At 44.3% G+C, this 23,303-nt stretch overlaps 1 protein-coding gene across 1 annotated transcript in view; it reads right to left on the bottom strand.

The window, feature by feature from the left end:
- inpp5d (inositol polyphosphate-5-phosphatase D) overlaps positions 1 to 23,303 on the bottom strand; it is a 114,311-nt gene that overhangs the window by 55,590 nt on the left and 35,418 nt on the right. The window contains exons 3-12 of the mRNA XM_043701883.1: positions 22,440 to 22,584; positions 21,582 to 21,696; positions 19,695 to 19,835; positions 15,401 to 15,488; positions 6,488 to 6,568; positions 5,546 to 5,623; positions 5,114 to 5,237; positions 4,452 to 4,558; positions 2,541 to 2,643; positions 1,138 to 1,334 (exon numbers count right to left, since the gene is read on the bottom strand). Coding sequence (XP_043557818.1) covers positions 1,138 to 1,334; positions 2,541 to 2,643; positions 4,452 to 4,558; positions 5,114 to 5,237; positions 5,546 to 5,623; positions 6,488 to 6,568; positions 15,401 to 15,488; positions 19,695 to 19,835; positions 21,582 to 21,696; positions 22,440 to 22,584 — 1,179 coding nt within the window. The remainder of the gene's footprint in view (positions 1 to 1,137; positions 1,335 to 2,540; positions 2,644 to 4,451; positions 4,559 to 5,113; positions 5,238 to 5,545; positions 5,624 to 6,487; positions 6,569 to 15,400; positions 15,489 to 19,694; positions 19,836 to 21,581; positions 21,697 to 22,439; positions 22,585 to 23,303) is intronic.

The raw sequence follows: 23,303 nt of genomic DNA on the forward strand, positions 1-23,303 counted from the left end.
GGTGTAGGTGAGGCATTGCCTCGTTTTGGTGGGTTATGGTGTAGGTGAGGGAGTGCCTGGTTTTGGGAGGGGAATGTGTAGGTGAGGGAGTGCCTGGCTTTGGGAGGGGAATGTGTAGGTGAGGGAGTGCCTGGTTTTGGTGGGTCATGGTGAAGGTAAGGGAGGGTTCGTTTTGCTACAGGGTGGTGGAGGTATGTGCTGATGGTGGTGTGGCCATTGTTGGAGAAGACACTATCACTGCATCGGCTGTTGGTGGATCTTCTGATGTTGTACAGGTTGGAATGATTTCTCCCTCTTCTAGCCTTTAATTTATTGTCAATGTGCAGCATGAAATCAATGACTTCCACAGGGTGAATAAACAAACTGTTCCTCAGTGACGCAGATCATTTTAATGTATGGAGTTGTCCTGAGGGTACTCCCGCTCTGATTTCTTCCATATCAATATTAATGCAGATTAACCTTTGCTAACCATTTATCCACAGTGATGGGGCTAGAGAGGTCAGTCCTTGAATAATGAGGTTAGCCTAACCCTACTGTCCATAGATGCTCTACACTGCTATTGAGATTCACTGAATCATCCCATGTATTGTATATATTATATTCACATCAATAATCATTTGTTTGCACCCCAGTATTTTACCTGAGAAACAGTAACTCAGTCAGTTCTGCCAGCTGGCATAATAGGTAACGCACTAGCCTTCTGCCTCAAAACCATACCTAACCCTAACCTATTACAGGTTCAAGTGTCTACCAGGGCAAGGATTCCCACAGCTAGCACTACCTTACTCATTAGAACACTGGTTTGTGAGATTATTTGGAGATGAGTGTTAAGGAATTGATCTTTAGTTGCAGGTCTATTCACCTCCACTGTACTCTACATGGACGTTATCTTTAAGGACACCACATGATGTCAGTATGCGATGTTGCAACTCTGCTTGATAGCATGTGCTCTCTGAGAGTTCATCAATCCTCCCCACATCAGACCTCAGTGAACGGGCTAGCCATTATGGGTATGTCAGAGCAATGTAGTCTTGTCAACCCTCGTCCATGAATTGTTTTAATTCTGAGCTTCTATTCAATAGCCACTCCATTTCCTGTTGTCTCCTGCCACAGAGGATAGGGCTCCAATATACTTACATGTTTAAACTTTATGTAGGTGATGTCCTTTAGTGTGGATTTGATCAGCTCCACCCACTCCTTCTCTCCCTGTGTGTCTTCCTGTGTGCCGATGATGTAAATATCATGGGGGATGTCAGCAGCTGTGTCATCCTGTGTTTTCCCCTGGCCATGGCACAGGAACCACGACCGTATGTCCGCCGGCGGTGAGGCATTACCTAGATGATCAGCAGCAACAACAGCTTGCCTTTACATAGCGCCCTTCACAGAGCAAAGGTCATTCACAGGAGCACTATTGGGCAGATTTTGACCCCAAGTCACATTAGAGGGTATAAGGACAAGGAACCAAAAGTTCAGTCAAGGAGTTGGAAGAGTCTTTAAAGGAAAGGATAGAGAGATAGTGAGGTGGAGAGGTTTAGGGAGAAAATTTCAGAGCTGAGGGTCTCAGTGGCTGAATGGCAATGGTGGAGTGATTAAAATCAATACCGAAAGGCAGAGTTTCCAAACTGGGTGAAGAAGCTCACATAGAAAGATGGGAAAGGGAATAGGCCATTGGAGGGATCTGAACACACGGATGGGAATATCAAAATCAAGATGCTGTTGGATCAGACAGCACAATAACCAGAACTTTGTTCTGAGGGATTTTACTTCCAAATATTTTTCTGGGGTTCTGGGGTCTCAGACGTCTCCTCTAAGTGACCTCTCACTGTGGCCAAGCCCCAGGAGGGCTAGCTCCAGCAGCTGGTCTGACTGGTGCTTTGATAACCCATTGAATTCCCTATCAGTCACTTGTGGGTGGGTAGCCTTGCCAACTTGCAACCCCTCTCCACAAAAATGGCATGTGGGGGATGCAAGGAAGGGAACTTGCATTAGCAAACTGGCATTCTGCATGTCAGCGCAGACGTATGCATCCACTCACCTCTGCTGGGAGCAATAATCAAGCTCGTTCTTGTGATTGATTGATCATTTGAAAGAGTCACAGACTCAGAGATGTACAACACAGAAACTGACCCTTTGGTCCAACTCATCCATGCCGACCAGATATCCTAACCTAAGCTAGTCCCATTTGCCAGCACTTGGCCCATATCCCTCTAACCCCTTCTAGATGCTTTTTAAATGATGTAATTGTACTAGGCTCCACCACTTCAATTGTGGATTTTAATTTAGACAAATAAATGTTTAACACATCCCTCTTGAACAAAATAGGCATTTGGAATGTGTTACACATGATAGTAGAGAGTTAGAAGGATGCTAGGCAGAGGGCTGGAAGAGTGTGACATTGGAGAATAGATAACAAAGCAAATGCGGTAGTGACTAAAACAGCACAGGATTATTATGGGAGTGTAACTGTCCTCTTGCAGATAGACTACATATCAACAGTCTCTTCCCACCCTCCAGCACAGTTCGTCACCAATGCCCCTTACCCATGTTCCAGGTTCCAATAAAGACGTTGATCATGTCAGGCTCTGAGAAGTCTGAATGTTTATTCTTCATCAGCTGCAAGAGTTGGCAGAATCCTTCCCGTTTCTGAAAATAAGGAGGCAGAGGTGTGAACAAGAACACTGTAGGCTCAGCACAGTTTTAGATGACCTACACTGGTCTAAACAGCAGTCATGAAAATGACCACTGAAACATTGCCGGTGAAAAGGTAGATAACATTTCTTTATTTGGATTCAATGTTGCTATCACTACCAGTTTGCAACTGCTACATTTTACACATCCTTCACTTCCTCCATCTTGATATACACCACCTCCCTGTCCCCTCCCCATCCTTTCATTAGACTTTCCCGAATCAGTTTTCTCTCCTCTTGTTCGGCACTTTCCCTATTCCTCGAATGTTTCCCTCCAGTTCACCTTCCTCCTCATCCCTTGGACTTACCTACAGGCCTAGAAGGAGGCTTCCCTCTGAATATAACTCATTTAGATTTCTTATGCAGTGTCTATCCCTCAACAAAATCAAAACAAAGCGTACTTTAAACACAGAAAAAAGTCTCCCAAGGCCATTTTCAGGATGAGTAATGGGACAAACCAAAGGACACAAAGACTGAGGAGATGGAATTCAAAGGGGGTTTCGAGGTGGGATTCTGTGAGGGAAGCAGTGAGCCAGAAGAGTTTAAGCAAATAATTCCAGAGCATGAGGGCTGGATGGCTAAGAGACGTGGCCAGGTTGTGGGTTGTTTGGAGGTATAGATGAGAACAGTCAGAGAAATACAGGGCTCCACAGAAGGTGACAGATATAGGGACAGTGTAGAGAATTTATAATTTTAAACACAGGTGTGACGGTTGAGCAGGAAATTGAGGGATAGAATATAGGTAAGAGATTTTGTTGATCTGATAATAAAAGAAGAATGTGGGAGGTCAGGCAATGACATTGCTGGCATAGTCAAGTCTCGGGGTGATGAAAGGATGGGTAAGGCTGGAGTAGTGGTGTCTGATGTTTACAGAAGTGGCCTCTGTGTTAATGAGGACTTGGTGTCAGACATCAGCTTTGGTTTAAATAGGACACCAAGAGTTCAGTCTGAGACAGTGACCAGGCAAAGAGTTGGCCAGAGTCAGGACTTTGTGTCAAGAGTCGAAGACAATGGCATCAGTCTTTCCACTGTTCAACTGAAGTAAATATCTCATATGTGGATGACAGTGAAAAAAAAAATCTGAGCAGACAGAAGCAAAGCCAAAAATGTGAGAATGGAAAGAGAAACCATTTCTTACAATTGTATAAGTGGAATCAAGCAAAGGTAATCTCACTGAGCTGGGCAATGGACACGAGGTCTCGAGGAAAATGCTGTAGGGAAGTATACCAGATGTTCCAGCAAAGGCAATGCAAGGTTAGGAGGTATTATACCCCACTGCCACCGTCACATTAGACTTTGAGTGGATTGCTTTGAGCTTCAGGGGTGAAAGCTTGTTGAGAGAGTCTCAGATAAGAAGAGATGAGAAAGATAAGAGGAGATTTGAGAAGTGGCAACACATTCAAGGAAGTTGGAAAAGAAAGAGGAATTGGAAATGGATACAGGTTTCCAAGGACGTGAACACTTTGAGAAGGGCATGATGACCAAGACTCGGGAAAGAAAACAGACAGCACCTGCAGAGAGGAAGCCATTTACAATGTCAGCCAGCACGGGATTCAGGAAAGGAAGTTAATGGGCAGCAGTTCAATGGGACTTCAGTCAAGGGAGCAACTAGTGAAACTCCTTGAAAGAGTGAGTTCAAAATGGGTAAGTGAAAAGAAATCTGCCAACCCTGAGACTTCTGTTTAAAACAAAAATCACACAGTGAGAAAAAGAAGTGACGTGATTGGATCGTTGAGTTTGAGAACAAAGATCTCCATGACAAACCTTGGAATCAGTGAAGACGTATTCCTTCCGTTGTGTTTTCTTCACCTCAGAATCGATCATGATCACCAACTTGTTCGGGAACTTCTGTGATTTGATTAACTGCAAAACTGAGACGAGTAGTACCGTGAGAGAAGGAAACTACACAGACACTATACTTCGTTCATGAGTCACGTTAAGCATTTGCAGTTTTGGTAAAAGCCAGTGCTCAGCCAGAAAGTACAGAGTCCCACATCTACTCCACTTGGTACACGTCTCAGAACCTAACTGCCACATCACTGGACAAAATTTCTGTTCTCAGATTATTTGTAGAACTTTAACTCAGGATAATGGTAGCAAATGTATGGATTCCCTTGCAATAGCAATGATGAATCAGTGACCATAGAGATAGCCAAAGGGCAACTGTTAGTTGCAGTTAGTTAACTCAACTAAGTAGCATCAATAAGCACACAGATACCCAGCAGAGCTAAAAGACATTCATAACCACACAGATCAGTTATGAGAGGCATCTCATTACTCCACTTGGCATGGTTAGAAGACTGTTGACAGTAATGCAAACCAGACATTCCTATATAAGGTTTTTGCATCAATATTAAAGTAGTAACACCACACAGATAACACAGAGTAGCCAAGACAGGAAGCAGGAAAGTGATCAGAAATCTTACTTCTGTTGTGACTGTAAAACTTGTCTTCTGGCCCATCCTTTGACTTCTTCACAATTAACTTCCCTTGTTCTATGTCCACTTTCAAATGAAGTTTCAAGAAGATTCCAAAACTATCCAATTTCACCTGAAATATAAGGGAACCCTCACAAGTAAAGCTGATCTTCCTTAGCTGTCCGTTTGTCGTAACTCAAACTTAGGAACTGCTGCTTGAAGAGAAAGTCGAGTTTGAGGATGATGATTAGTCATTTCAAAGGGCAGAGGGGTTTAGGGCAGGTGATTTTTTTTTTGGAAAGGTGGTGAGAATGGTGACAATAGAAATTCTGAAAGACTATCTGACTCAAGGCATGTGGGAAGTGTCTTTACAAACTTCTCCTTTCTAAGCAACAACATTTGACTCTGATGGGAAAACACTGGAGTGCAAAAAGTGCCTACCTCAAAAGTTACAGGCCCAATTTCAGAGTGTCGATCTTCAACATCTGTGTCCGGAGACTCTGGCTCGAAATCTTTCACCTGTGCAATGTAAATTAGGGAAAGAATTGGACTGATGGTATATTAGTGCAATCCCACCCATTTCTACACTTGCCAGCTTCATCTCCTGTCCTGAGGTGGTAACTCTTGTTCGGCTTCTGATCCACAGAGCTTGTCCTTCCTCTCATCTCGATCCCTAGTGCTCATGCATTGTGAGAATGTGTGTTGCAGGACAATTTTGGCTCAGTAATTCAGCCACCTTGACTAATAATCCAGAAAAGACAGTTTGGTAGCATTTTGAGAATCTGACATAAGCATTTAAAATCCGAAAATAAAAACTTGTAACAGCTTGTCTGATCCCTTCGGTGGGAGCAGACTAAGTCAGGACAGGAGAAGATTACCAATGCAGTGCTCCTGAATTGTGTAGCTTAGTATCACACTGCAAGGTGCAGCAATTGAACATCTAAATCTAGTGACCCTGGGGCAAGCATGTGTGGAATTGCATCGAGTTATGCTCAAGCAATGGGTAAGTATTTAATTAAAATAGTTTTGATTTCATGTAGAACTGTAATGAGTGGTTTCACTGTTAAGAAACAGTGTGTGATAAACTGAGACCCACATAAGACATAAATCTTCTGGGACGATACATATCTCTCCTGCTATCAACTTATCTGAGGCCAGAGAGCTCAATACAGACCAGGGATCAAAAAAAAAGAGATCCTTTATGATCTGTAAACAAGGGGGCTATGGAATTGTTTTTTTTTTCAGATACACGTTAGAATAGTACACACTTCTAAATCACGGAGAGAGGTTGTCAATCGTCATGACTGACCCTGAGCAGGATGGCATGAATTGTTGTATTGGCAGTCAATTGTCACATTAACTCTGATGTGAATGTCTAGGTACCTGGTTCTCAATGGTTGAGAGCATTCTGCTCAGTTCTTCAGCTGTTGAGAGCAATCTTCTGACACTCCCATCACAAGCAATCTGAAAATAAGCACAATTAAAGGTGAATCGATGCTGCTTCTCTTCCCATGTGGACATGTCAATTCAATTGGTAGCCACATCCGGGTCTCATTTTCACTTGAAGTGCCATCATAAGCCTCATGGACAGGTGGTTCCCACTAAACAAGGCGGCGATCCTCAGTGATCATGTGATAATCCTCCATGAGCAAAGAGATAAGATCCTGATAAATACCAACTTCTGTGAACAAATAGCTAACCTCCAGAGATTTTGGAAAATAACATCCAGTGAACAGAGAGACAACCTCTTTGTTATTCTTCTCATTGTTTTTCACTCTTCCATACGATGTAAGCATCACCAGCTAGGCCATTGTTTATCATCAATCTCGAAAGCCCTCAAACAGTTAATGGTGAGCTGCTTCCTTGAAAGGCTGCAAGCTGTGGGGTTTAGGTACTGTGCTGTCATGCAGAGAGAGATCCAAGCTGTTAATCCAGCAACAGTGAACATAGCAATAATATTCCATGTCAGGGTACTCTGTGGCTCAGAGGGAAAGTTGCAGGTAGTGATGCTCCCATGTACCTGCTGCCCTTATCCTTCTAGCTGGTAGAGGTCATAGGTTTGGAAAGTACTGTCAGGGGAGCTTTAATGAGCTGCTGCAGTGCATCTTGTAGTTTGTGCTGCTACAGTGTATGAGTGGTGGAGGGGATACATATTCAAAGCGCTGGATGGGGTTCTTTGCCCTGGATGGTGTCTAGTTTCTCAGGTATTGTTGGGCTTTGTCCAGTGGAGAGTATTTCATCACAGTCCTGACTTGTACCTGGTAGATTGTGGACAGGTTTTGGGGAGAAGGGAGGTGAGTTCCTTGTCACAGAACTTTTTCTCTCTGAACTGCACTTGAAGTCACAGTATTTATATGGCTGGTCCAATTCAGTTTCTTGTCAACAGTAATCCCCAGAATATTGATATTGGGAGATTCAGTAATGGTCATGCCAATGTATCTGAAGAGTCATGAATGGTGCTGAACATTTTGCAATCATCAGCAAACATTCCCACTTCTCACCTTATGGTGGAGGGAAGGTCATTGATGAAGAAACTCAAGATGGTTGGGCCTAGGACACCACCCTGAAGAATTCCTGCATAGACGTCCTCGAATTGAGATGACTGACTTCCAGCAATCATTTTTTGTTGGATAGACTCTTACTGGTGTGCTGAGATTTTTGTCTTTGTCCCATTGATTTGTTTTTCTAGGGTCCCCTCATGCCACATTTGGCAGTATTTGGAATATTTGATTAGCCTTGCACCCGTATCCAACAAAGAATGTGCTGAACTTGGAATGGGTTCCAAAGGAGGTTCACGGGAATGATCCCGGGAATAAAGGGCTTGTCACTTGAGAAGCAGTTGAGGATTCTGGGTCTGTACTCAATGGAGTTTAGAAGGATGAGGGAGGGATCTCATTGGAACTTACAGAATACGGAGAGACCTTGAGAAGATGTTTCCACTAGTAGGAGAGACTAGGCACCAAGCATTCCTGAAGAAGGGCCTGTGCCCGAAACGTCGAATCTCCTGTTCCCTGGATGCTGCCTGACCTGCTGTGCTGTTCCAGCAATAAAGTTTCAACTTTGATCTCCAGCATCTGCAGACCTCACTTTCTCCACCAAGGGTACTGCCTTAGAGTGAATGGACGATCTTTTAGAACTGAGATGAGGAGAAATGTCTTCAACCAGAGGATGATGAATCTATGTAACTCATTGCTGCAGAAATCAAATCATAGAGTGCATTGAAGACTGAGGTAGATAGATCCTTGATGCGTAAAGGGATGAAAATAATAGGGAGAAGGCTGGAGAATGGGGTTGAAAAACATACGATTGAAATGTGGAGCAGACTCTATGGATCAAATGGTCTAATTCTATTCCTATATCTTATGGTCTAAATGCTTCCTTGATATCAAGAACAGTCACTCTCAGCTCACCTCTGCAGAGTGATTTGGGTAAGTTGGGTGAGGGGGCCAATGCATGATGGATGAATTATGACGTGGATAAATACAAGATTATCCACTTTGGTAGCAAAAACAGGAAGACAGATGATCTGAATGGAGAAGGTGCAGGTGCAGTGAGACCTTGGTGTTCTTGTACACCAGTCACTGAAAGTAAGCATTGCAGATGCAATGTGCAGTGAAGAAGGCAAAATGTTACATTGGCTTTCATATTGAGGGGTTTTGAGTACAGGAGCAGGAGGTGTCTTGCTGTAATTGTACAAAGCCTTGGTGAGACTACATCCAGAGTATTATATATAGTTTTGAGGAAGGATGTTTGACTTAGTGCCATCCAGCCATAACAATATTCTGTCTATCACACAAATGCATAATGTGGTACATGATTTTCAGTGTCCGTGTGATGCCGTTGTGAAGGCCATATGTCCAAAACACTGGTCGAATATATCAAATGGCATGCACCTTCAGGTGTTCACAACAAGCTTGGTACTGTTTTATCTAATCAGCCTGTTCTTGCAAAACCACTGACTATCAATGGATATAACTCTGCAATTGGACATTTGCTGGATAATCCTGAATGTGCAAGGCAATCACTGTACGATTGTCAGTCACGCTCACAGTGTGGTGCACTTGAGCGTACTGGAAGTACAGCCCTGTACTTTGCAGACAGAAAGAGCAGGTGTATGCACTGCCCCTGTTTCAACACAACAAAATAGACAAGAGTCATCCACTGGCTCATTTCACTTTGGATTCTTACTCAGAGTCAACTTGCCTGGGAAAAAAAAACAACGCCTAACTATTATTTGTCAATTAATGGTTTCATTCTCCATGACAATTATTCTCCCATAGACCACTTGCCAACTAATCAGCACTCTCTGTCGCATGCATTATAAGTGCTGGTTTGCTCCTTAAATTGGTATTCTTGTGAAATGTCCTGATGAGTGCAACAGGAGGACCTTTGATAAATATGCCGTTTTTCAGCAATACTCAAGTTCTGTACCACTAAATGACCATTTATTCAGAATAAAAGGAAGACTGGGCAGTGTACAGGAGTCTCTGCTGTAATTTTAATGATCATGCAGTTACATTTCATGGATGCATTAGCATCATACCAGAACGGCTGGTGGGGCACTGTACCCATGCAATGGGCAGAAAGTCAGCCATCTCAGTCAGTCAGTCACAAAATCTCCCTCTGCCCCCTCCATTCCATTTCACATTCAATTGGCCCTCTGGTCAGGACACAGCCACTCATTGCACAACCACAGCTCTTCAGGCCCAGCAGTGCCACAACAAGCAGTGGCCAAATCTGGGACTGCAGATAGCCAGGACCAGCAATAATTTGGGCGGTTGTTGGGGGGGGGGGGGGGTCCAAAACGAAAGTGGGTTGATTGACCCCAGTGAGTACAGTCAGGCAGGCACTGATCTGGGATATTCTGAGAACAGTAGGTGGTAGATGGGTTTGGGGCGAGGGTGAGGGGAGGAGGAGATGGGGGATCCCTGTTGGCCATGGTGTGTCAAAGTAGGTTGGAAACTCCCAGGTCACCCAGTCATGAGTCAGCACACTGAAAGAAATGCAAAAGGAGAAAGCTGGGGAACAGAAACTCTCACAGTAGAGACATTGTGTCACGCAGCAGCACACGGCTGTGACTGTTTGATGCTAAATGAGACGGCGAGATATTAGGTTCCCAGACAGGCTGCTCTACAGACTCATTATAGATGGAATTGCATGCTCCCATTGGCAGCAGCATGTCCAGGGAAGCCTTTATTGGCAGTCTGCCCAGCAACAGCGACATGTAACACACAAACACACACACAAAGGCCTGATAAAAGGTTCTCAACAGAACTGAAGTAAGCTGAATGCCTCACAGAGCCAATTGGTGGCAATCGTCAGGAAAGATTCACACTAACACTGAAAGCTGCTTGCTGCTGACATGTGAGCTAAACAAAGTAGACCAGGACAGAAAGATGCAGCCAAAATAATGCTGAAAAGTAGGCTGCTATCTGGCACTTCCTTGCTCACAATCCTTGGCAGTTGTCCTTTCTGAGTGCCAGCTGCGGGTCAGTGAGTAGCATGCCTGCTTCTGAACCAGATAGACATGGGACCCCAGTCTCATTGCAAATGCTTCAGTGTGAAATCCTGGCTGACCACTCCAGGACAGCACTGACTGAGTGTTGTATGTTCTTGCAGAAGGGCTTATGCCTGAGATGTCAACTCTCCTGCTCCTCGGACGCTGCCTGACCTGCTGTGCTTTTCCAGCGCCACCCTGTTCAACTCCTGCTCTCCAGCACCTGCAGTCCTCACTCTCTCCTAGGGGCTGTCCTTCTGATGAGGCCTTAAGCTGAGGTCTCATGTGCCAGCTCACAAAGACACCCCACAAAAATACTTCCTTTCGGGATGGCAAGGTCCTGGTCAATTTTGATGCCGCAGCCAACATCACCAAGAACGGATGGTTTGCAATTTCTTGGATCTTGATGTGCGCAATTTGGTTGCGACATTTCCTACCATGACCACGCTTAAAACAAAACTACTTGATGAAGTGCATTGGAACATTATGTACTTGCGAAAGGTGCTGAATAAATGCAGGTCTTCCCTCGGCAATTCTCATACACCTAGTTCTCCATTTCTCTAACCAAACTCCAACTCTAACCGAACCACAGCTGCCTTGCTGGGCTGGCGGGTTGGTAACTGAATTTTGCTAATGTTAAACTCAAACCCACAAACCAGCAAACTCCAGCACTTTAGATCCATAATGGGTTGGCTGTTCTCAGCTGAAAAGGGCTTGGCTTGGGATCCTGACTTATCCTTTATTAGGGGTAGAGGTCAGAGGGGTGGGGAGGGAAAAGAGGTCAGAGTATACTGTCTTGTATATTAAAAATTCACTGAAAAAAAAAGACCAAGCAGGAACAGTCAGCAGCCCTGTTTGCAAATCAGTAGCCAAAAAGTGACTGGCCTTAGGAGCGGTAATAATTAAAGAAAAATCCTTCACAGGTTTTTGAGTGTCTCACTGGACATTACTGTAAGGACTGAACACCCTGCTGAGACTGCAAGACAATCTTTCACTATTAATGACGACTTTCCCCAGAGATACTTTTACTGAAACTCTTGCCATTGATTACGGGGCACCAAAAGGAGAATGACACACAAACCCTTTACAGCTAAGCTGCAGCAAGATTAAAACAAGAGATTAATTTTTTTTAAAAAAAGAGAGAGTTTTATTTGAAGCTACAGCCACAGCAGGAAGTGCTGAAAGGTGCTTCACACAATTTCTATGACAAAGTGAAATGGGTCAATAAGAACAACTTCTGAGGAAAACTTAAGGAAGTTGAATTTCCTCCTTTTACAAAAACCTTAGCAACCTTGTGTTGATGTGAGTGAAAGATTCTGAAGGGAATTAATAAAAATGGATCCAGGCAACCTGTTCATGGTGATAAGTGAAAAATGTCAACATTAAATGTCCAAAGGTACTGTACTGAGGAAGCAATAACCTGGTAAATCACAGGATTAAAACAAAAACCCACTGAGTCAATGATAGGGAGTTAGCACAGGAGATGGAAAGCTTAGTTAATGAGATGGATTTTTACAAGGGTTCTGGAGAGAGAGAAAGAGAGAACGTGAGAGATTGAAGCAGCAGATTACAGAAAGTACAGCCAAATACATAACTCAAAGTTAGTCATCAATAGCAAAGAGAACACACAGGACTTTAAGATTTAGGAGATTGCAGAGGTCGAGCTGGTGGGACTTTGGAGGGATTTGAAGATTTTTCACTCAAAGTGTTCGAGGGGCAGGTAGTCAGAGTAAACAGTGTTATTCATTGATGAGATGTAGCTGGTCAAGCCTATATTTATTCCCTGTCCCTATGTACACTAGAGAAAGTGGTGGTGAGCTGCTGATTTGGGCCACTGGAATTAATTTGGTTTGGTCGACCCACAATGAAATTGTGAGGAAGGGGATTCCTGGATTTTGACCTCTCAACACGAAAGGAGCAGTGATGCATTTCCAAGTCAGGCTGGTGAGTGACTTGGAAGGCAACTGCAGGTGGTGATGTTCCCATGTATCTGCTCCACTTGTCCTTCTAGATGCAAGTGGTCATATGTTTGGAAGGTGCATTTCTGCAATGCATCTTGAAGATAGTATACTGAGTGCAGTGATGGAGGGATTGAATATTTATGGACATGGTGCCAATCAAGCGAACTATTTTGACCTGATTGCTGTCAAGCTGAGAGTGTTGATGAAGCTGCATTCATCTAGGCAAGTGGGGAGTATTCCATCATACTGCTAACGTATGCCTTGTAGATGGTGGACAGACCTTGAGGACTCTGATCTGCTCTTGTAGCTGTTGTATTTATATGGCTACTTCAGATTCTGGTCAATGGTAACCTCCAGGATACTGGTGTTGGAGGAATTCAGCAATAGTAATGTCATTGAATGTCAAGTGGTGATGGTTAGGTTGACCATCTCCAATAAGAGACATTGTCTAGCATTTGTGATGAACGAACGTCACTTGCCACTTGTCAGCCCAAGCTTTAACATTGTCCAGGTCTTTGTATATTTGGACATGAATGCCTTAATCTGAGGCATCACGATTGGTGCTAAACATTATTTGCTGATGATTGCAGAATCCCCATCTCTGACCTGATGATGAAAGGCAAGTTATTGATGAAGCAGCTGAAGATGGTTGGGCCTAGGAACATTACAAGGGGAACTCTTGCAGAGATGTCCTGGAGCTGAGATGGCTGACTTCCAAAAACTTCAATCCATCTTCCTATATTCCAGGTATAACCCCAAAGAGCAGATAGTTTGCCCCCAACACCCATTGGTTCCAGTTTTGCTTGGGCTCCATGAGGCCACACTTGGCTGAATGCAGTCTTAATGTCAAGGTCTGTCACTTTGAGCTCACCTCTGAAATTCAGCATTTTTGTCCCTGTTTAAACCAAAGCTGTAATGGCAGAATGCAAACTGGGCATCACTGAGCAAATGATGCTTGATATCAACTCGCCATCCCCAATCTGCTCATGAGCAATTTGGGATGAACCACAAATATTAGCCTGACCAATGTTTCATTCATGGAATTAGAGAAGAATTACAAACAAAGATAAGGAATGAGTGATCTGGTGTGAAGTTGAGATGGAGGTGTGGAGCTGATCTATCAAAAATTCTCCATTGACAAGACAACAGTTTGAAAAAGCAGCGACTGTAGTGGGTTAAGGATGGGTTTGAATGCCAATGTGTGATGTTGTGCAGATGACAAGCCCTGGCATGCCCCAGCAAACATCTCAGGGGTACAGTTAATCTGTCTCATGACGGGTTGGCTTTGAGAACTCTGGTTGAACAAACAGAAACACCTGCCTCGCGAGAAATCATCCTCAAAGAAAAACATTTCCTGTTTTCCATCACCTGCATGTGGAATCCAACTAGTCTACAAATAACAAAAAGGCCCAATCTCACTGAAAAAAAATAACTTGTTTTTATTTGTGGTACCTTATTAAAATCATCCAAACGTCTCAAAGTGATGGATTCATGTTGAATTACTCTGAAGTGTAGATGCATTGCAAAATAGTGAATACACAGTAGATGAGAAAGGGCTAATACTTTATATCTTGTTGAAATTAGAGAAGGGCTCTTTCCGGGCTGGTGGCATACCAGCTGGACCAATGGGCTGTGCATGTGTATGTCCATGCCCAAGACTAGACGGGTGCACTTGACACTTTGGATCAGCAAAATGAACGTGAAATGACTTCACTGCATGGCATTCTGTACCCTCCATGGCACTGGCATCACTCGCTGCTGGAGGACTGACTCCATTGATCCATCTGACAACACGGTCCCACATTATAACAATGACTTACACTTTAATAAGGACCTCAACTGGCTGTAAAATTCTTTGTGACTTCAGTAGTTATGAAAGGTACTCCAGAAATGCAAGTCTTTCTTTTTGTTGAAGCAGCATGATGCTTTGACTCAGAGAAGATGCAAAAATGTCCATGGGGGAGGTTTGTAAAAGAAAAAAACCCTTTGAATTAGATCATGAAACCAAACGAAACCTACCCAGCAGCTATAAAACACGAGGCATGTTTGTTGCTGTGTCTGATATCAAATCGCCCCGGATCCCAGCAGAAATGGAGGCCCTTAGGGCATTTTAACTCTCGCTATTTCTGTGCAGTTGAACTCAGTGGGGAGTACAAGTTTCAGTGTTTGCGACAAATGAAACATGGCTAGGTGTTTGCCTCAAATTGATTGGCTTGTGGTGTTACCATAACGAGAAGTGGAACAAAGCGAGAGAGACAGAGAGTGTGGAACTGTGAATCATTTGACTTGTGACGCACATGCAACCCAAATGGGCCTGTGCACTGTGTTTTGGCAAGATTCTCCTTTCTGCCGAGACAAAATAAGGAACATTCCCAAAATATATCCTAAAGGTAGGACAAGAACAGGATGCAGATGGGGATTCTCCTTTTCAGGTATCTCTCACTGCATGTGCTTTCCTCTAGCACAAAGCTTTAAAAGATCCACTTGTTAAATTTGTGTTTCAATATGTCTAAATACTCCGGTCAATTTTTATCAAAACGGACCAAAAGGTACATCAGCCTTTTTGTCATGTCAAAAGATAAACCTTACATTAGGAGCCCGTATTAGAACCAGTCCATGTGACTGCCCTTCAATAGAATATTGGGCAGATTTTAACCCTCGCTGGTCAAGTAATAACAGGCAAGCACTTTTGAAGGGCTAAATGGGCAAACACTGAAACTATTTTGTATTTTCTTAACATCTGTAAGCATCACTTTAACGCTCCCAAACCCTGTTTGGCATTAAATTTGACATTAATTGTTTAGCAAGCCCCATGAAGTGTGTGCATTGCACTGGTACCTGATTTTGCACGCTCCCTCCAGGGGCTGGCTGGTTGTCAAGCAGACTCTGGGATGCCTCCAGTGCCGACATTGTCTGGATTAGCTCACTGAAATACAAATGTAAGTAATGAGACAGTGGTTCACAGGAGGCAATACATTCACACTGTGCGACAATTTTCCATCAACCCTTCAGTTAAATCAAACGTAAAACAGAAGAAAAATAAAAACTGATCGTCTGAAGTCACACAGCAGTGAAGAACATGAGAGGGATGTGCAGACAAACTCAGCCCCATGAGTGCAGTGTCCAGTAATGTGAACGTCAGACACTATTTAATTCAGAGTCACAGAGCTGCAGTGGGTAAAAGTTACTCGACAGGGCAGTGATTAGCAATACAAGCTCTAGATCTAATGCTTGATGTGAGCCAAGTTACTTACTTTGGCTGGAAGTGTGTCCGAAACAATTCAGTTGATTGTCCAATAGTTGAGAAGTGTGGTGCTGGAAAAACACAGCAGGCCAGGCAGCATCCGAGGAGCAGGAGAATCGACGTTTCGGGCATAAGCCCTTCTTCAGGATTCCTGAAGAAGGGCTTATGCCCGAAACGTCGATTCTCCTGCTCCTCGGATGCTGCCTGGCCTGCTGTGTTTTTCCAGCATCACACTTCTCAACTCTGGCCTCCAGCATCTGCAGTCCTCACTTTCTCCTAATTGTCCAATAGCCAATTAGATTCCTGCAGCAGCCAGTCATGCTGGCAACATAGGATACTAGATGAGGACTGAAGTACAAGTGCTGCAATGAAGCTCAGCGTAAGCTGGAAGAACACCACCTTGTTTTCCACTCTACAGCCTTCCGTACTCAATATTGAGTTCAACAATTTTAGGGCTGGAGGCATCTTGTCCTATGTCCTTACCCGAACCCCCACACACCAGGCCTTGTTATCACCCAGTCTCGATCACAAACAACCCTTTGTGAGCCACTAACAGACCCCATTTGTAGCTATTCATTTTCCCAGGCGAATTGTTTTCCACTCCTTTGTCCAAGTGTTCTTCTCTCTCTTTGAGCTCCATCTCCAACTATCGTTTACTCCTTACCTCCTCTCCATACCCTATCTTCTGCAATAAAAAAAAAGCTTTTTACTAGCTACCATCAGTTATGAGGAAGGATCACTGGACCCAAAACGTTAGCTCCGATTTCTCTCTACAGATGCTGCCAGACCTGTTGAGCTTTTCCAGCAACTTCTGTTTTTGTTACTGAGCTATAAGAGAATGGTTCTCTCTCACCAGCAGAAGCCTGACTCCAATGACAGTCAGCTCCTTCAACAGTGTAAATGTGAAGCGATTAAAACCCCATTGTGCAAACAAATATATACAATTGAGGAGTGGTTAACTAATTGTTCCAATACTGCAAACTGGTTTTTGGGAAACCCTTTCACTCTTTTCTCCTAAACAGGATGAAGCAATAATAATAAAAATTTGCAGAAAGCAAAGCAGAGACACAAATAAACACAAGACCGGAGATGTGGAAAGCTTCAGATCTTTTACCAATTTTGTTTTCAAGCTCCCTAACCTTTGCCTTCTGTCCCTGAACTCTCATCTTGTTGCTGCCAGATATTGGTCTCTGAAGTGATTCAGTTCATGATTTTTGTGAATGGTTTGCTCTGGGCTGTGTCTCTCTTACCTTTATTAACACCATGCTTAGTTCCCTCTTTTATTCCCAATGCTTACTTTCTCCACAGTAACTAATTCCCCACAAAGATCAGATTTTGTCCATGGTCCAAATCCTTCTCCAATATCTAGACAACTTCTCCTAACCCTGGCCTTACAGTGTACAAAGGAAAGCTTGTCTAGCAACTGACCATTAACCATTTAACCTTTGTCTTGTAACCCATTCCTCCCAGGATAGTTTTCCTGGATGTTTCTCTCCTTTTATCAATTTGACTTTGAACATTGGTCTCCTGAAAGCTCGTAAACTTGACCATCAGATATAATTTTCCTCCTCAATACACTTTCACTGGTTATAAAAAAAACCAAGGATGATCACATATCTGCTCCAACTCAGTCTTTCCCAAGGTCTCAAAACTAGGGACTTCTGTCTTCCCGGCCTTCTGTATAATCACATTTTTTAAAACTCACTTTTGATGACTGAGCTACTTACTCAATTTCTCTCGGGTTCCTCCCCACTCCTTACTTCAACCACTGCCAACTCTGGCCCATACTCTCAGGAATTGAACTTGGGGAATTCGTGCCCTTATGACTGAGGAAGAAAGGGCAGTGCCTCTATCCACAAGCTGTCAAGGGAGCCGGCACAGGATGACTCAACAAGAGCAGCATTCTGAAGGCCACTGACAAGCCGCTCTGATCGAGTGAACTGGCATGTTCTCCTGATATTGACCGCAGGTCACAGCCACACTGTGTGAACAACTGGCACAGTGGCTAGCACTGCTGCCTCACAGCGCCAGAGACCTGCGTTCAATTCCCGCCTCAGGCGACTGACTGTGTGGAGTTTGCACATTCTCCCCGTGTCTGCATGGGTTTCCTCCGGGTGCTCCAGTTCCCTCCCACAGTCCAAAAATGTGCAGGTTAGGTGAATTGGCCGTGCTAAATTGCCCGTAGTGTTAGGTGTAGGGGGGTGGGTTGCACTTCGGCTGGTCAGTGTGGACTTGTTGGGCCGAAAGGCCTGTTTCCACACCGTAAGTAATCTAAATCTAAACTTGGAAATCTGCAGCTGAGGTGGGGAAGAATGGAAATGACTTTATGATAACCACACAGCACTGAGTATTCAAGGCTCAGTGCAACTAAGTCAAAGGTCAGATGCCAAAAGAAGTAAAGAAAGTGTTTCATGATCCAGAACTGCTGGTGACTTGATTTGCAATAGGAGTGCAGTTAAAGGGGATCCACACTGCAGCAAAGAATTGCACCGTCTGAAATACTTCATCCAGATAGAGCAGAAATTTACCAGCATCATCAGTACTTAGCATTCAGGTTTATATTTGGAGCTAGGAATTGGATGCATGAATCCTATGAAAGGTAATTTTACTCTGTATGACTGCTCCTAGGACTGTTTAATGGGACAGGGCGGAGGGAAATTTACTCTATTGAGCCTGTGACTGCTCGCGGATCATTTGATTTACCAGTTTAGATGGAGATTTGCAACACATCTAAATCATGTTATTCACTAACTCATGTACTTAGAGACAACTTTATTTTGTAGTTAATCTGTGTTGCTCCCAAGCTGAAAATATTTGATGGGAAATTCAACACGAGAATATATCTAATGCAGTTTGTACCTGCCCTAGGTATGGTTCGCAGAGCAATAGAAGGAATTTCACTTTGCATCTCGGCTGTCTGTCATTTCGAGAATGACCTTTACTCAGAGTTGAGAGTTTCTGCCAGGGATCTGCATGTGACTAAACAGGCTGTTTGCCTGCACTCGATCTACTGGCTCATGGGGCAGAACATCCCATGAGGTGCTGGGACCCAGAGAACAGGATCTGCCTCCTTACCTTTCCTCTTGGTCACTAAGCTGCCTCATCATTAAGGCTTTTGGACTTGAAGCACGCTGCAGCTTGACAGGCAGTTGCTGCCATTTTGAACAATTTGCCAAAACTCCAGTCAATGCTGTGTTTCAAGGATGGCCTCAGAGGGGCCTTTGAAGTGTGTGCTTTGTCCTCCCCAAGGTTGACCATTTCCAAAGTTGAGAAAGCAGGACCTGCTGAGAAAATGCTTTTCTGGCATCGCGCCTGTCGATTAGTTGACTTTGAAATTGTAGCTGATTAAATAGTTGACTGTTTGCATCTTACATATACTTGACTTGAAAGTGTTTGATGGGACTGTGGCCCAAGCCTGTTATCCCCACCTTGGGATTGTTTAATGGGACAAAATAGCAGAGGTTTTACTCTGTATCAAACTAACTCATGCTGTAACTGGCTTGGCAGTGCTGATGTGACAGTGTAGAAGGAGCTTTACTTTGTATCAAATTTACTATGTATCTCATTATAATGATATTCTTTTTAATACCAACTAGAAGTGTTCTATTCAGTCAAATAGAAAGAGGCCCTCTTGTTGCACAACGGTTAGTGCCCTTACCCTTGGACTGGGAGGCCCGAGTTCACGTGTAAAAACATCTCTGAATAGGTCGATTAGAAAAAAAGGGTCAATATAAATTAGTTGTGGTGAGAATGCAGATAGTGAAAATACATAACAAGTGTCGCAAGCAAGTTGCAGATCACTGAGCAGAATTTATAAAAAGGTATGGGCAAGGTGTAGAAGGTTCAGATGTTGTTGAGCCTAACAGCAGGTGCCGAGCACAGACCTACCTGCTAAGGCCTTTGGTTAGTAAACTCAGCAAGAGCCGCAGCTGCCACATGTCCACTGATGAGGAGTTTATGTGTTCAGCATCTTTGAGCACATCCTGCTCAATGTAGTCACAAAGAGCCTTATAAAATCCTTGTGGAGCCCTGCAGTTAAAGAGAAAGAATCAGTAATTGCAGTCCCCATACACTGCTATCATAGGGTAAAAGTAGTCCTTCGCCAATGGGTCATGCTTCCTTTATCTAGGCATTGGCCAGTGACCTGAAAGTAGATGTTTGTGCGACTGAACTAGAAGTTCAAAGTTTGTGCGAAGATTTGTAGCTCGGGTGCTCGTTGTGGTTCTGTTCGCCAAGCTGGAAGTTTTTGTTGCAAACGTTTCGTCCCCTGGCTAGGCGACATCATCAGTTGACAGCCGGAAGCGGCAGGGACAGACCACTATAAACACCGGAGGAAACATCAAAGAAGCGCTTCGCAGGAGGCTCCCAAGCACTGATGATGTCGCCTAGCCAGGGGACGAAACGTTTGCAACAAAAACTTCCAGCTCGGCGAACAGAACCACAACAATGAACTAGAAGTGCAGTGGTGTGCCACAGGGATCAGTGCTCGTTCCATTATTTCTTGTAATATTCAGAGATGGTTTAGGAGAGAATGTGGGGGCAAGGGGGAATGAAAAGTAATTTTGTGAATGACACAAAGATTAGCCAGGTTGTTGATAGTGAGGACACAAACAGTTTGGGCAGATCAATAGCAAATGGAATCTAACCCTGATAACTGTAAGGTGACACACTTTTGAAGAAAGAATAAGACAAGAGAATAATCAAATGAATGGAAGGAGTCTAGGAAACTCAAAGGAACACAGGGATCTTGGGATGCTTGTCCACAGATCCCTGAAGATTGCAGGACAGATTACTGAGATAGTTAAGTGGTATACAGGACACTTTCCTTTATCACTCATGACATAGATTATAAAATGAGGGAGGTGATATTGGAGCTATACAGGACTCTGGTTAGGCCGCAGCTGGAGTACTGTGTGCAGTTCTGGTCGCCGCATTATATGAAGGATGTGATGGCACTGGATGGGTTGCAGAGGAAATGCACCAGGATGTTGCCTGGGATGCAGCAGTTTAGCTATGGGGAGGCTGGATACATCTGGGTTGTTTTCTTTACAGCGGAGAAGGGTGGGAGGGACAGGGACTCCTCGTAGAGGTCTATAAGATAAGGAGGGGCATGGACAGGGTGGATAGGAACCAGCTGTTTCCCTTAGTTGAAGGGTCAATAACAAGGGGCCATCATTTGAAAGTATAAGATAAGAGATTTCCAGGGGCTTTGAGGAAATTTTTTTTTACCCAAAGTGTGGTGAGGGTCTAGGAGGGTAGTTCAGACAGGAAGCCTCATGACCTTTAGAAAGTTCTTGGATGACCTCTGAATATCAGAGTGGCCATGCAAAGTGCACAGCCCTTTGGAACCTGGTCAGGGGAACTACCCTGTAAAGCCTGTGGTACAGTGTACCCACTTCTCCCCATCCCTGCTGAACCGAGCCAGTGGGGGAGGGACTTGCAGTGCCTTGGAAGAAGTTGTCGAATTAAACCGTGATGATGGTAACTGAGACGGAGAGACCGGGGTGAGGGAGTGAGACACACAGACAGAGAGACACAGAGCTAGGTTTGGGAGTAAATTATTGTGGGGAGTTGGGGGGTGGGGGGGAGGAGCGGTGAAGAGATAAGTGGCGAACCAGGTGTGATGGGAGTGACTCACAGCGGTGAACATAAATTGAGAAGGGTCCAGATGCACGAGAGTCAGGCCTCTTCCAAACCCCGTTCCCATACCCCAGGATTGTTAGAATAACCCCCAGCGTAAACCTCCCAAACAGAGTCTGACATGTATTCAGTTACTGTGCCAAAATGGCGCTGTCCACTTGTTCAAGGCGCCGTGCGAGTATCTCAGTGACCAGGGACCTGCTGGCATCATTGTGAATCTTCGCAGTGGAATCAACAACATTGGCAGCTCCTGGAAAGTAGAGGGAGCAGGATTCAGGATCAGTTCCATCTAGTTAATATCCAACAAACTTGGTCTTGAGGTGACTAACACAGACACAGTCACCTAAAGGACAAATAGAAGTCACCTCTGGTGCATCAGTGGTAGCCAGATGTGAGCTGCATGTGCATAGCGCAGGTCGGGGTAGGGGGCGACACTGAGTTCAGAACCCCTTCCATTCCCATGACAGAGACAAAGAAAGAGATAGACATAGTCCCTGACCCTGGGATCTCTGAAGCTCACACCGAGTGCAAAATGCCAAACCCCTTCCACTACCATTCCCATCACAGCCCAGTAAGTCTCACCCAACTAATTTCAAATTAATCAGGTAAAGCTTCCACAGACCTGGCCCCATGCATTTTGACACTGACTAATGTCAGCAGGAGCTATGGGGGGGGGGGGGGGGGGGGGGGGGGGGGGTGCTGCCACTATCTCAGACACACACATATATACCAGGCCTGGGCATTTCTCTACAGCAAGAGACCCAAACAAATCATCATCTCCCTTTGTCAGACAGCAATGAGGCTAACTACAGATCCCCCTTTGTGCCCTGGATGAGAACAGCTAATGCAGCAGGGACTGGAACCAGGATGACTCATAGTGACTCAGTACCAGCGAATGCAGTTCATACACTCTCCTCAATTGTCGGAGGAACCTCTTATTCACAATGTAGCTGTGGACACATTAACCCCAGTTTTGGGATGTTCCCCTCTTACCGACTGCCACCTCCTGTCCATCCACTTCTTCCGCTCTTTCCACAGGATACCGCAGGTTTGTCACCAACCCAGTGTTCTCCTGTTTGTAATATTCTATCAAGTCCGGCATCTTCTCAAAATTCTTGGGCTTGACCCCTGCACAGGCCTAGAAACAAACAGAAAGCATTTACTATAAGCCACCTTTGGATCTCTCACCCCCAACACTATGGTTTTCCACACATTGTTCCTCCTGTGAGCTGCAGTGTCTTCTATTCTCTTCACTCATTCGTACAACTGTCTTCACCTTTCTGCAGTTTGCCCTTCATCTGAATGGAGCTGCTTACACTCAAGTATCGATGAGGAAGTATTGGACATGTGCAATCGCAAGCAGAGAATACACACACACACACATCCTGAGAACAACCAAACAAATCAAATCACAAACACTAGCTATGTTATCTCTTATTCACAACGTCAACAATAACACAGAACTAGACATGTAGCCTTTCACATATACACACGCAGCCATTAAACACACACATCTGAAGGCAAGTTAATTCCTTACGGCTTGCTCTTCTCTGGTTCTAGTATTCCTGAATATGTGGGCTATGATTGGCAATGAAATCCCACGGGTGGTATCATGAGGACAACCCGTGAAATGCTCTAGCTGCTAATCTATTCTATCAAGGTCAACAGAGCTGAATATTGTGTGGAAAGTACAACAGCTGGCCCATGCTGTATCACCAATTTAATGTTATCTCTCAAGGTGACTCCTCCTTCAGTGTGAATTACTAATGGTCATTTCTTCATGATTGCTTCTCTAAAAGACCCCTAAGGTCTAATCCTTCTGTCTCAGTTCTGATTAATTTCTTGTTGTGGTCAGAA

The sequence above is a fragment of the Chiloscyllium plagiosum genome, chromosome 13 (genome assembly GCF_004010195.1).
Source record: "Chiloscyllium plagiosum isolate BGI_BamShark_2017 chromosome 13, ASM401019v2, whole genome shotgun sequence".
NCBI lineage: Eukaryota > Metazoa > Chordata > Chondrichthyes > Orectolobiformes > Hemiscylliidae > Chiloscyllium > Chiloscyllium plagiosum.